Source organism: Canis lupus, chromosome 2 (genome assembly GCF_048164855.1).
Source record: "Canis lupus baileyi chromosome 2, mCanLup2.hap1, whole genome shotgun sequence".
NCBI lineage: Eukaryota > Metazoa > Chordata > Mammalia > Carnivora > Canidae > Canis > Canis lupus.
In genome coordinates, this window is record NC_132839.1 from 1,360,825 (window position 1) to 1,374,411 (window position 13,587).

General features: G+C 42.5%; 1 protein-coding gene across 11 annotated transcripts in view; it reads right to left on the reverse strand.

The window, feature by feature from the left end:
• Positions 1 to 1,080: 1,080 nt before the first annotated feature.
• The window catches only part of APC (APC regulator of WNT signaling pathway), a 128,177-nt gene continuing 115,670 nt past the window's right edge, over positions 1,081 to 13,587 (reverse strand). For all 11 annotated transcript variants that reach the window (XM_072787822.1, XM_072787813.1, XM_072787757.1 and 8 more), the window contains 2 exons: positions 10,579 to 10,793; positions 1,081 to 8,515 (listed from right to left, as the gene is read on the reverse strand). In XM_072787822.1, the coding sequence (XP_072643923.1) occupies positions 1,939 to 8,515; positions 10,579 to 10,793 (6,792 nt within the window). In that variant the 3' untranslated portion in view covers positions 1,081 to 1,938. The remainder of the gene's footprint in view (positions 8,516 to 10,578; positions 10,794 to 13,587) is intronic.

The window sequence follows — 13,587 nt, forward strand, 5'->3', positions numbered from 1 at the left end:
TAAATTATTATTATTCACGGATGATCTCATTCAGATAAAACGGCAAAAATTTAAATGTTGACAGATCCGTGAATCGAGGTGTTTGCAGAGTGGTACAACGCGGGGCCTGGGCCCTGAGGTATTTCCGGGCACCGGTAAGGACAGGGGAGGGACAGGGAGGCTCCCGGGACTTCACGGGCGTCGCAGGGACGCGCTTACTCCTCCAGCCCTTCCCCGTGGCCACTGCACCCACTCTCTCTTCCCTTCACCAAATGCAGAGCGCAGGAATGTAATCACGTACCCAAAAAGTACCTGAGCATCTACCCTTCTTACCCTCTGGCCACCCGGGACGAATTCTGGGAAGATAAATTACCTGCTGACGGCCTGTAGCCGTTTGCGCCTTCCCGCTGGGGGGCGGGGGGTTGGGGGGCACCTGAACACGGCCCGCAGCTCTGCCCACCACAGCCAAGCCTTCCTCAACTCCCAGGGGACTTTAGATGCTCTTCTGAGTACCTTAACAGTATTAAATCTACCTCCGAGGTTCCACATGATTTGTATTTTCTGAGCCGGGCAAAAGGAGGCCTCTGGCTGCTGGAATTTGCCCTAAGGTACAGGGTGAGAAAAGGGGCTCCTTCCAGGGGAGGGGCGACAGGGAAGCGAAGAGACAAGACGTTACACTCCAGGGCGGCCTCGGAAGACAGTATGTATACCGAAGAATAATCAACTTTTCAAGTATAGAATTCTTTCTATTAAGAAAAAAAGAGACATTCTATGTGGATCTATGATGCTCAGTGTCCGGTCCTGCGCTGGGTAGCTCACGCTGCTAGTATACGAATCTGTCTTAAATCCACTCCAGTGGACTAAGAAAAAATACTAACTATTGGGAGTGCTAAACTAATCCCATATATGAAAAGTAAGTTTCAGGAACGGTTAAGTGCCAGCAGTTAGCTTCAATTGTTTTTATTACAGTAAGAGGAATTTTACTCTTAATGCATAGAATTTGAAGAAAAAAATTTATATAAGCTATTAAAAGAGGCCTTTTTGACAATTATTAATACAAACGTGAAATAAGACCCTTCAAACAAATACCAATTTCAGTAATAGTTTACATACAGCAATAATTTATTCTGAAATGTTCATTTAGTTTCTGTTGAGACACGATTCGTGTCTCGTTAATAAAAGAGCAGCCATCTCACCTCAAATACCAGAATATACAACAAGTTACAGCATAGCAAAATCCTACCTACTTTCAGATAAAATCTAGTTCAGGTAAAATAGTTTCATTCAATGCTTTACAGTGACACAGATTTTTTGTTTTGTTTTGTTTTTTTGTTTTGAGCACAAAATAGTGTAGCGTGTTACACCGCAGCTATCTCTATGCACATGTGACCACAGAACCGTTAATCGTTACTTCGGAAGGTGAACCATCAGTCTCATTCATGCAGCAAAGCAAAGCAGGCTGGGTAAGCTTGTTCGTCAGGAACCATATTACTGTGAATTTCACAGCCACATGATTAATTGTGATGTTAGAGGGACTCACGAGGACTAAAACAGAATGTTTTTTTGCATAAACACCGATTTCTCCCTGATGTCAGTTTAGTCAGTTTATAATCTAGAAATGATTGAGGACAGCAATATCTCATACCCTCTATCTGTAGTGTTCATTATTTTAGGACAAGCAATAATTAAAGGGCGAGGGAAGGGATGCTACTTAAATACGTGGCAAACAGACTGTACAAATATACTTGGCTTTACCACCTTCTTCCTAACTACCAAGGGCGCTTCCCAAAATATGACCAGTGAAGACAAAGGATACTATCAAATATGGCTTCCAGAACAAAACCTCTAACAATCAAACCTATTTACACAATTTTTCAGTCTTTTTAAAGTTTCATCTGAAACAGGATTTCTACACAGCGGCTGTGACGGACAGCTTCCCGAGTGCCACCATCCCGGCTGTCACACGGATGTCACGAGGTAAGACCCGGAATGGCGCTTAGGGCTCTGGGTTCCGCCGGACTCGGCGCCCTCAGTCTTGGAATCCCGCTTCTTTGTGGCGGTGGCCACCGGTGTGGGGATCTGGGACGGCCGGGCTGACGTGCCGTCCGCGCTGCTCTTCCGGGGGCTCGGGTTGTAATTAAAGGGGGTCACTCTGGCAGCGACGGTCCCGCTGGGGGAACTGTGCTTGCTTGAGCTGCTGGAGCTGAACGGGGTGCGCTCGGCTGCACAACTCTCGTTCGCCTCTGGTGCAGGGACAGGGTTACTCGGTCCCGGCTTTGCCTCCGTTCCCTTCTGGTCGGGGGCCTCTACCTGGATAAAGGAGTTCAGGCGGTTTTCCAAACCCACAGCGCGTACGGGGCCACTGCCGTTACCCACACTTGGTTTTCCCTGATTATCTTTTGCATCTTTAGCGTTTGGGTTTCCCTTTTCCAAAACAGTGTCAATCACGGGGGGCGTGTTTCCTGTTGGGGATCTCCCGGATCGAGGGTTGTTAATGGGACAGTCCTCAATTCTCACCCAAACATCCTCTGTTTTAGAAACAGCAGGTGCCATTTGATAAATTAGAGTCTTTGATTCAGCACCATTTGCAGCACCTGAGGAAGTGGTCTGAGAGGTACTATTTGTGGGAGAAATCTCATTTTCTTTTATTTTTCTCCATGTTCCTTTTGTGGATACTTGGTTTTCCTTAGTTTGTTTGGTTCCTGAAATCGAGTTCACGTGTTTTTCATCCTCACTTTTTGCTTTTTCACTGGATTCCGATGAAGCAGAAAGAATGGAGGATGAACTTCCAGTTCTTCTCCAAGTGCTTACTCGAGGAAGGGATGACGAGTGCTTGCTGTGCTCCCGTTTCCAGGTTCCTGACCTATTAATTGGAAGTCTCGAAGGACTTTCAGAATGGGAGCGTGCAATATCATGGCGCTTTGCTGGTCTTCCGTCATTGTACTCTATGGTGGGACTGAGATTAGGTGGGAGTTTGCGCCACCCACCAGACTGAATGGACGGATGTGCGGACAGAGACATATCAGGAAGGGAAGGGCTTAAAACTGGAGTCTGTGCCTGGGACCTAGTGGGAGAATCTGGTCTAGAAGATGGAGAGAGAGATTCAAATGAAGCAGATTCCTCCAATTTTCTCCTTAGAGTTGGGCTTGGAGCTTCTTTGATGAAAGTTGACTGGCGTACTAATACAGGTCTCTCTGACCTATCAGATTCACTTCCACTCGATTTAGTTGAAGACATTCTAGAAAGTTCCACCTTTTTGTTGGATCCATTGCTATTACTCATCTGATTCAGTCCTTTGGAGGCAGACTCACTTCTTGGGATACTACTGCCATTCTTGGATAAACCCGTTTGTTTGCTAAGGTTCTGCTGACTCATCTGTCTGCCTGGAGACGTATAGGACATCTTCCCAGACCCCGAGGACTTGGTCGACGCAGTACTAGGGGATGAAGTCCTTGGCAACTGAGATAATTTGTTAGGAGGACTTATTCCATTCCTACCAGGAGAAATGGAGTTCCGCCCTGGAGACTGCATGGGTCTACTTAATGGCTGTTGGGCAGGTCTCGAAGGAGTGGAATCTCTCGATCCTGATCTAGATGGCCCTTTATTTGCCCCAGCTGGCTGGGGGGCCGGCCTGGTCACAGGGCTTAATTCTGACTTCACGGATGGCTTGGTTCCTCTAGGAGAAGTGGTGGCTGTCTGACCCTCACTGGGACTTTTGGAGGCTGGAGTTTTAAGGGGTGGGCCTTTTTTAGAAACCGGACTTGTACTTGAAGAGCTGTTTCGAACTCCTGGAATATGAATCATTGTCCTGCCTCGAGAGATCGAAGGCATGTTTGCTTGAAGGGGCTGTTTCATTTGGCTTAAAACCTCCGAATTAGATCGAATTTTTCCAGTAATTAAACTTTTATAAACTTTTTTGCCTCCTTTGATTCCTTTATTTTCAGATTCTATCTTTTTAGTTTCCAATGTACTCTTCTCCCCGGGTTTTAGAATTCGTGGGCCCTTATTACTTGTAAAGGGTTTTTCCTCTTGGTCGGGTGTAAGATGAAATGGTGACCCCAGACTGATTCCCGATTTCAGTGAAAGGATGGAATCTGAGTCGGATGAAGCTTGTCTAGACAAACAGGCAGCAGCGGCGGCTTGATGTAAACTACTTACTATGGAATTTGCACCTTCCTGAATAGCTTTCCAATCAAAATTTTCTGAATCTGGGGATAAACCATGTTCTGAATCTGGTCTCTGTATATCTTTCAAATCAAGTGTCAAGTCTTCTGCTAATATGCCGCTCATGTTTCTGGGACTATGCTTTTCAGTATCACCCTTGAGTCTTGAAGGCTTTTTCTTTTTTGGCATTGCAGAACTTATACACTCCTGCAACAGGTCGTCTTCAGAATCAATGCTTAGAGAACTGAGAGAACTGTTTCTCGAGAAACAAACGGGGGTGTCTTCAACGTGAAAGGATTTAGGTGCGTAACCCGATGCCTGAGGTTTACTGGGTTCTCCCTGGGAGTCAGGGGGCTCGGCCTCTTTGAGAGGTTCATTTTCTTTGTTATTGTTGTTTTCTTGGTCAATGTCACTAAGAGAGCTTAGAGAGGAGTTCCGAGAAAAGCACACTGGAGTATTTTCGATAGCAAAATTCTGCAATTTCTCATCAGTTGCTGCCCCTCTGTCTGGTAGGTCTTTGGAGGACTGTGGAAACGTGGGCTGCTTCTGCAGCACGGGTTTAGACTGACCTCGATTTACGGGGTGTTTTGTAACAGCCTGGGTTTTATTAGCGGATTGTTGATTAGAGATTGGTTCTGTGTGGCTGGGGACTTTAGCTTCTGAGTCTTTATTTTCTTTCCCTTTTCTTAATTCAGCCTTTTCCCTGGAAAGGTCAACATCATCATCCTCAAAATCTAGAGAACTCAAAGAATCATTTCGTGAAAAACAGTACGGAGTTCCTTCAATGGGCGTGTAGTGATGAGGTGAATCGAAAGTAAAACTTCCTCTGACTCGATCTTCGTTACTTGGTAGCTTATCATTGAAATCCTTGGAATTATTTTTCAAGTTCTGTTTCTTTGAATCTTTGTTGTCTGAGAAAGTTCTTTCAGCATTTACATTATTTTTCGAGTCTGTGTGTTTTCTTACACGTGTCCTGTATTCGGCGCTCTGTGGTATAGGTTTTACTGGTGAAGTAGGTTTCTTTTTCTTGCCATCTAACTGAGTTTTGTTAGTTCCAGATGAAGACACAGACGCCTGCTGGACCTGGTCCATTATCTTCTTCACACGGAAAGGCTTGTGACTTTTTCCTTTGGGCATAGCAGAATTAATGCACTCTGCGAGAATATCCCCCTCTTCTGTTTTACTGTCATCCAGCTCAGGTATAGTCACCGCCGGGGCTTTTCCTCTTTGAGCCTCGTCTGTACTTCTGCCTTCTGTAGGAATGGTATCTCGTTTCTCGAATTCACTTGGCTGCGCCCCGGCTCTAACCCCTTCTCCAGCAGCTAACTCATTTGGAGGAGATTCTATTGTCAGATCGCTTAGAGACGTAGCTGTGGAGAAGTTGATAGGCGTCCCTTCGACACAGTACACCCGCGGCATATCCTCTCCTGGGGTGAAGCTAACATGCTTTTGTGCCTGTAACCTGTTTTGCGAGGGAAGGAGTTTGTAGACGGGGAGTTGACTTGGCTTCCTTGCCACAGGGGGAGGTAATTTTGGAGCAGTCTGGGCTGGTTTTTTGGCTTTGCGTGAAGATTTTGTTGGCATGGCAGAAATAATACACTCTTCAAGTATTTCAATATCATCATCATCTGAGTCGTCTAACAGGTCTTTTTCAGAATCAGTAGGCTTTTCGGGCTCTTTTTCCTGGTTTTCATTTGCTTCTTCAGGCTGCTCAGACTCAGTTTCGTTCCCATTGTCGTTTTCCTGAACTGGAGGCATTATTCTTAATTCCACGTCTTTCTGTATAAATGGCTCATCAAGGCTCAGAGCACTCAGGCTGGAGGAACAAGAAAATCCATCCGGAGTACTTTCTGTGGCAAAATGCAATAGGGTGTCAGCGTCTGGAAGAACCTGGACTCTCTGAACTGCAGCATTCACAGCAGCTTGCTTAGGGCCGCTCTCTCTCTTCTCGGCAGCAGAGGCTTTGTTTTTAGGGACCTCTCGCTTAGTCTGAACTGTCTGAGGGGGAGGGGGAGGGGTTTTACTCCTGCTTGGTGGCATGGTTTGTCCTGGGCTATCTGGAAGGTCACTGGGGCTTATAATGCCACTCACCATGCCACTGCAGGGTTCGCTCTGAACAGAGCTGGCAATCGAACGACTCTCAAAACTGTCGAGCGAACTGACTGACGTACACCTGCTAAACATGAGCGGAGTCTCCTGAACATAGTGCTCTGGTGGACTTTTAGGGGTCTGAGCACCACTTTTTGATGGAGATTTGGCCCCTGAAGAAAATTCAACAGCTTTGTGCCTGGTTGACTCTGCAGATAAACCAGAAGCCTGAAGTCTGCTGGATTTGGTTCTGATGTGCGGTGACGCTGCTGGAACCTCACTCACAGCATCTTCTGTTGTCCTTGTCCCACTGTTTTCTTTGATTTCTGCTCTTTGTAGGGTATTAGCAGACTCTGCCTCCTGCGGTGCCGGGTCACATCCGATCTCATCTTCAGCTGAGGACAGAGAGGATAGTGAACTGCAACGCGAGAAACAAATTGGGGTGTCCTCTACACAGTACGTCTGTATCGTTTCCTGGTTGATAGAAGGAACTTTGCAGGAGTTGGCTTTTGGGGTCTGGCCATTTCTACTTTGTGCTGAGCTGGGATGGTGCTGAGTCTGCCTCTTGGCGCTGGATGAAGGCGTGGATGTATTCTCACTGCTTGCAGAGAGGTGTTCAGTTTTAGTGCTTTGCCCAGAGGAATTCTTTGAGAATGAAAATGGTGGTTTCTGTGAGGAAGGAATGTCTGTGGCATATTTTAAACTATAATCAATGGGCTGATCCACGTGATGTTTTTCTTCATTGTACTTTATGCTATAATTTGTTGGTCTTTCTTCTTCCTCGTGTTGCTCTTCCTCAGAGTAACGTTCACTATAGTTGGTTGGCTTATCGTCTTCATAGTCATCTTCCTGACACAAAGACTGGTTTACGTTTTGATTAATTCCATGATTAGAACCTACTCGATTCGTTTCTGAACCACTGGCTCCTCTTGACCTATATGGGGAAACACATTCCTGCTGTCCAAAATGTGGCTGGAACTTGAGGTGTTTATCATCAGTGCTCTCAGTATATACGGGGTAAGTTGTGCTTTGACTTCTTGATTGTCTTTGCTCACTTTGTTTTATTTCGTCTTCTATTATATGTTTGGGTCTTGCCCATCTTTCATTCTGTGAGGGGCTTTGCCTTCCAGAGTTCAACTGCTCGTCTGAATACTTAAGACTATAATTTATGGGTGTATCTAGCTCTCCATCGTTGTCATCCATATGATTTGCACTATGTATTTTATGGGCTAGGTCAGCTGGATATTGACCATAGCTGCAAAATTTACTTTCGTCATCTTCAGAATAGGATTCAATGGAAGGCTTCATCTGACCTCTTTTGCCATAACCATCACTACTACTGACACTGTTTAAACTATCATTTGAAGATCTCTTGTATTCCAATTTAGCATAAGGCACAGGACACGTCCTGTTTGAATTTTCTGACTTCGTGAAGCTGTATGTGTTTGCATGTGTGTGGGCAGTCGAGCTTCTTCTTAGTGTGTTCCTCTCATCTGTCCCACAGTGTAACTCAGTGGTAGACCCAGAACTTCTGTCTTCCTGGGAGGTGTGAATGGCTGATACTTCTTCCATGACTTTGGCAATCTGGGCTGCAGTGGTGGAAATCTGCAAACCTCGCTTTGAAGACGTGCCTGGATTTTCCGTTGCTGGGTGGTAGTTGCCTAGGCTAATTCCTCGTTCTCTCTCCAAACTTCTATCTTTTTCAGAACGAGAACTGTCTAAACTTCCTCTTGATGAAGAAGAGCTGGGCAACACTGTAGTATTTAAATATGGTGAAAGGACAGTCATATTTCCAGTATTAAAATTGTCTGACCTATTATCATCATGTCGATTGGTGTCAAAAACATAGTCACCATACAAATTTGGCTTGTGTCGTTGCTTGTTACGATGAGATGCCTTGGGACTTAAATTGTCAATATTGTCAAAAGTTTCTGATAAATGCTGAGCATCTAATTCTGCTTCTAGGGCTTTTTGTTTCCTGACATGAAGAGATGGCAAGCTTGAACCGGGAGACATAATATTGGCATCCTTATACTTTGCAGGTCTATTAGCCATGAGATTCCTTAAAGCTGCGGCACTTCCCATAGCAATCATTTTGTGCTTTGAATGAATGAGGTTCTTGAGCATGCTGACTGCCCCCATGTCCCATAATGCTTCTTGGTCTTTTGGATTTCTTGCTGAGAGATTCCACAAGGTTCCACAGGCATTACTAACTATTGTCAAACTGTGAGATTTCAAGTGTTGTAATAAGGTTTGCAGGCAGTTGTTCTCTCTTAGGATTTGCCTGAAATAAAAATAAGAGATCCAAAATTAAGGTAAAAATCTGCTTATTATAACAAATAAAAGATGAGAGAACAAATTTAAATCTAAAGAGATTATTAATAGGCATAATAAAACTGCACCAAATTATACTACAAATTTCAAGCACTTCACATCTCCCTTTGTTCCTAGTTCATTTAATGTTAATTTTTTAAAAGTACTCATATGTCAGGCTGAAAGAAGTAAAAGTGTAATCTATTCTGCATTTCCTATTCCAACCCAATAGCTTTTCAATTTTTTTTCCTGGGGCACTTGGGTGGCTCAGTCAGTTGAGTATCAACTCTTGATTTTGGCTCAGGTCATGATCTCAGGGTTTTGAGATGGAGCCTTGCGTCAGATTCCCCAGTCAATGAGCAGTCGGCTAGGGGATTCTCTCTCTCTCTCTCTCCCCCTCCCTCTACTGCTCCCTCCCACTCAGCAATGTGCACACGCACTCTCTCTAAAATAATTAAACTTTAAAATAAAATTTAAAAAATTTTTTCCTGAGCAGATACATTTGCTCTATTGACATAGTGAGAGTTCCTCGATGAATGTGTCATGAACTCTTATGCTGGGCAGGTCACTGTGGTTACTCCGTCTATGGACGGGTGCCACAGGGCTGACTACAAAGACATCCTGGAAGGGATGGCGGAATGGATCGCTTGATATTCACGTAGCCAGGGAGCACACTGTAGGCTCCGACACTGGCAAACTGACTTTTCAGAATAACCTCTATGCTCCTGGATGGATTTTGTGACAATGCCCTCCTCCTTAGAAGTGTGCTCTGCCAAACTGTGTAGTTGTTACTTCCAAAGAAAGGTTTTGAAAATTTAAAGATAATTATAAAAATAAAGGTTGAGAGTTAGCAATTTGGGACTTGGAAGAGCTGTAGCTTGTTTAATGCATGGTCAACTTAAGACTAATGATAGAACTTTAGAGGGCTTTAAAACGGATGGGCAACGGTGGACAATGAGCTTTAACATGACAATCTTCTCTCAGCAGCCCAACAGACACCTGAATGCTTACTGAGCTTAAGTGGTCTTTGTATGGCAGAGGGGGCTATAAGGCTTGTTTGTGCATCAAAAACCTCAAGAGAAGATGTTCACATTCTTTACAAGTTTTGTTACTAACAGTAACTCATGGTCTTTCTGAAAATGACAAGCACTATTGGATAATAAATAAATATGCTGTGAAAATACCCAAACGTATACTTTTTTGAGGGGGAGGAGGGACAGAGGAAGGAGGAGAGAGACAGTCTCAAGCAGACTCCACACCCATCAGAGCCCAATGCGGGGCAATACCTCATGAGCCTGAGGTCATGACCTGAGTTGAAAAAACACAGAACCCAAGTTCTGAAAACGTGTGCCGCGTATCTGAGATGCTTTCTTAGGTTTCACAGCCCTAGATGAATGGCTGTTGGCTAAATAATATTAAGATTACTTAATATAATCTCCATAATATAATAATGATATTAAGACACTATTAAGAAAAATGTCAACTATTGGGGGTGTCTGGGTGACTCAGTTGGCTAGATGTCTCACTCTTGATTTTGTCTCAGGTCATGATCTCAGGGTGCTGGGATCAAGCCCTGTGTCAGGCTCCACACTTGGTTGGGAATCTGCTTCTCTCCCTCTACCCCTCCCCTAGCTCTCTCTCAAAAAAATAAATAAATCTTAAAAAAATATTAAACTACCGGATCCTCTGGATCATATCCATAGATTGTTTTTTTATAATCCTTATATTCCTTTAAGCCATACTAACATAAACAATGGGATTTCATTCTCTGTAGCATTCGTGACTTTTTCCCCCATTATATGGATTATACCTACCAACTATCATTTGTTTATTTCTATACATCTTTATACTATAAACTTTTATTAGAATAAGTATACTAACAAGTAAGTTAGGGATTAATAGCTATCTTTTCACTGTAATAAATTTGGTTTAGCACTTGCACAATTACACAAAATAGTGCTTACAACTAGGTCTTCCTGAGGGTATGAATTCTACACTAATTCATTTAAAAGTAATATAAAACTCTGTATTTACCTGTGGTCCTCGTTTGTAGCTATCAAGCTGGACACATTCCGTAATATCCCACCTCCACTTTCGATAATGGCTAAAGTATTTGTCTGGCTTCGGTAAGTGAGAGTGCCAACCAGGAACGCAAGTGCACCATCCACAGCACATATATCAGCTTTATTCTCAGTGCAGTGTGCTGACAAATTCCATAAGGCACTCAATACACTTTTGAGGGTTGATTCCTGTTAAGAAACAACATGTGTCATCTAATTAGAGTTGGAATATGCCTCTTACAATTTCTATGCCTACTTCTATTGAGTAAGTTGTTACTGTTAGTATCTCCCCTGCCGCTCACAGGCAACGTATCAGGTGCTCCACATTTAGAAAAACTGAAAAAACACCCAACAGAACTTAAGTTAGTGAGATTCCCCACAGAACAAGCAGGATACTCAATTAATGACTGTTTTGAACTTTATTCTAAGTGTTTAGATGTACACACGTATCTTAAAAAAGCTCATATTAGAATATGAAACATAACTGATGTGCATTCTGAAAAGATAACATTTGCATGATAATAGAAACCAGAAAAAAAAACCCACCCCTACATGCTGATATGGAAAAATGTCTAAGACATATTATTAAATAAAAAGAGCAAGTTGCAGAGCATATGTACAATATTCTGTTTGTATACAAAGCAGACATATATGCTTCTTTGTGGCTGATTCAAAAGTAACAATATAACTTATTACAAAGTAAGCATATTCGAAAAACTCCCAAGTCCTTAACTCCCACAGAAACAAAGTAATTCCAGAAACCAGAACTTCCTTGGCATAAAACATCATAGGTAGTAAACCAGTAATAAACCAGTAAACCGTCAACTTGTAATTGCTACAAAAACCAAACACTGAGTATATAATTAAGGATATCTGGTTAAAACTCGCCAAGATCCTGATGTCAGTTTTTCTTACTATAAATCAACCAAGGAACAAACACTCATTAAAAATCTACTCTGTGACTAGAGGCACTCCAGAGGATACCAATGTGGCAAACTGACACCTGCTAATAATTTACTTAGGGGGAAAAAAAGGCAAAACCATACATATACAAAGGGAAGATTACTGCTATTTGAATTTATTTATTTATTTTATTTTTTTGCTATTTGAATTTAATCAAACAAATAAAATAGTTCATGGAGGAAAGCAGCTCTGTGGAAGATAAGACCTATTGTTGCTCCCGGCATGGAAGTGGGAATCAGCAAGGGAGGACTGAAGAATATAAAGACGACACAGAGGAGATCCAAGTCCAGGTGAGGGGAGACAGTAAAAGAAGGCCTTGAATGTCAGGGCAAACACTTTGGGCTCAACCCAATAAACAGCTGCTGGGTCCTCTTCATCAAAAAATTAAGAGAATTTAGGAGAGCAAGTACTATTTATCAGGAGGCAGGGCAGAAGTGCTTTCACCGATGGAGAAATGAGAAGGTTAGGAGCTCAATTTTAGTTACACTGTGGTTGAGGTAGAGATGGGACATTCAGAGTATCCTGAGAACAGAGAAAATAGCAACAGTTTAGCGGTGTGAAGTGAGCTCAACTACAAATGGCCCAGAGATCAGAGGTGAAGGTTTTGTTTCAAAGCTTTATAGTTAGAGGAGATGAGAAATGATTAGAAGTTGCTAAGTATAGGTGGTAAAAACAAAGGAAGGAGTTTCAATAAGGTGTGTGATCCAAAAGTATCAAATATAGGTGTAGGTAGAAAAGAAATCCCAAATTAATCTATAAACCTAGATTTGGTTAGAAACAAAATTAGAAGGACCTGAAGGTATGGCCAGTGAAGAAATGGGGCTGGTGACTTGTTCATTGTTTTGGTTGCTACGGAAATGGGAGAAACATTGCAGGAGTTACAAGAAGCAACAGATAAGGGTTGTTTGTTTGTTTCCAAAATATTGGGCTTCTTAAAGACAGGGTTGAAACAAAAGAGCCATCTCTATACCCAGTAGAGAAGATACAGAAGACAGGAGTGAGGGACTCACAGCTTTGAGTAAACAGCAATGCTTGGGGCACAGAGTGCACGGAAGGAAAGGTTCTGTGGAGGAGAGTAGGGGCGAGCCCAGTGAGCTTAAAATGAGCAGTGCATTGGGGATTAAACTGTGTTTAATCAGGAGTGGAAAGGTAATTCTGACTCTCCTGCTCATTAGTAGTGAAGCTTAAAAGGAAGAGATGATGAGTTAAAAAGAGAATGTTCTGAATGACTATTGCATTGAATGTAGAAAAAGAAGTCAAAGGTAAATTCTAACACTGTTAACCAGAAGCAGGCCCAAACCAGAACCGGATATTTAAATTTCTGCTGAGCCAGTTTTTCCAAGACTGGGCTTTCCATTTACAGATGAAAAAAAAATTTACAGATGAAAAAAAAATTTATAGATGATGATCTTTTAAAATACTACTCTTCCTTTTAAAGGAGCAGGGTATATCTTTCCATTCATTATGGTCTTCTTTTGCATTTCTCAGTAGGGTAATAAGCCTTTTAATCTAGATTTCTCAATTTGTAGCAACAAGTTTGTATAAAGACCTTTGAGGTCCTTGAAACAAAGTCATGAGCTCTTAGCAAGAGTACAAGTTCTCATGTCTGTTTTCATACAGACACATTAAATCTTTCTGAAAATACACACACACTTGATTAGATTAGGGAGTCGTAAAGTGTGGACTCTAGTTTTTTGGCATAATTTTAGTGAGGTATAATTGGAGAACAATAAACCACATTTTTCAAATGTGCAGTACGATCACTTTTGATGTAGGAGTATACCTGGAAACCACTGCTACAATCAAGATAACATTTATTACCCCCAAATTTCCTAGTACCCTCTTGTAATCCACTCCCAGCTCCAGGCAACTGTAGATCTGTTTTCTGTCATTATAGATTATTGCATGTATCGGCAGTTCATTTTTTTAAAAGTTTTTATTTTTTTAAAGATTTTATTTATTTATTCATGAGAGACAGAGAGAGAGGCAGAGACACAGGCAGAGGGAGAAGCAGGCTCCA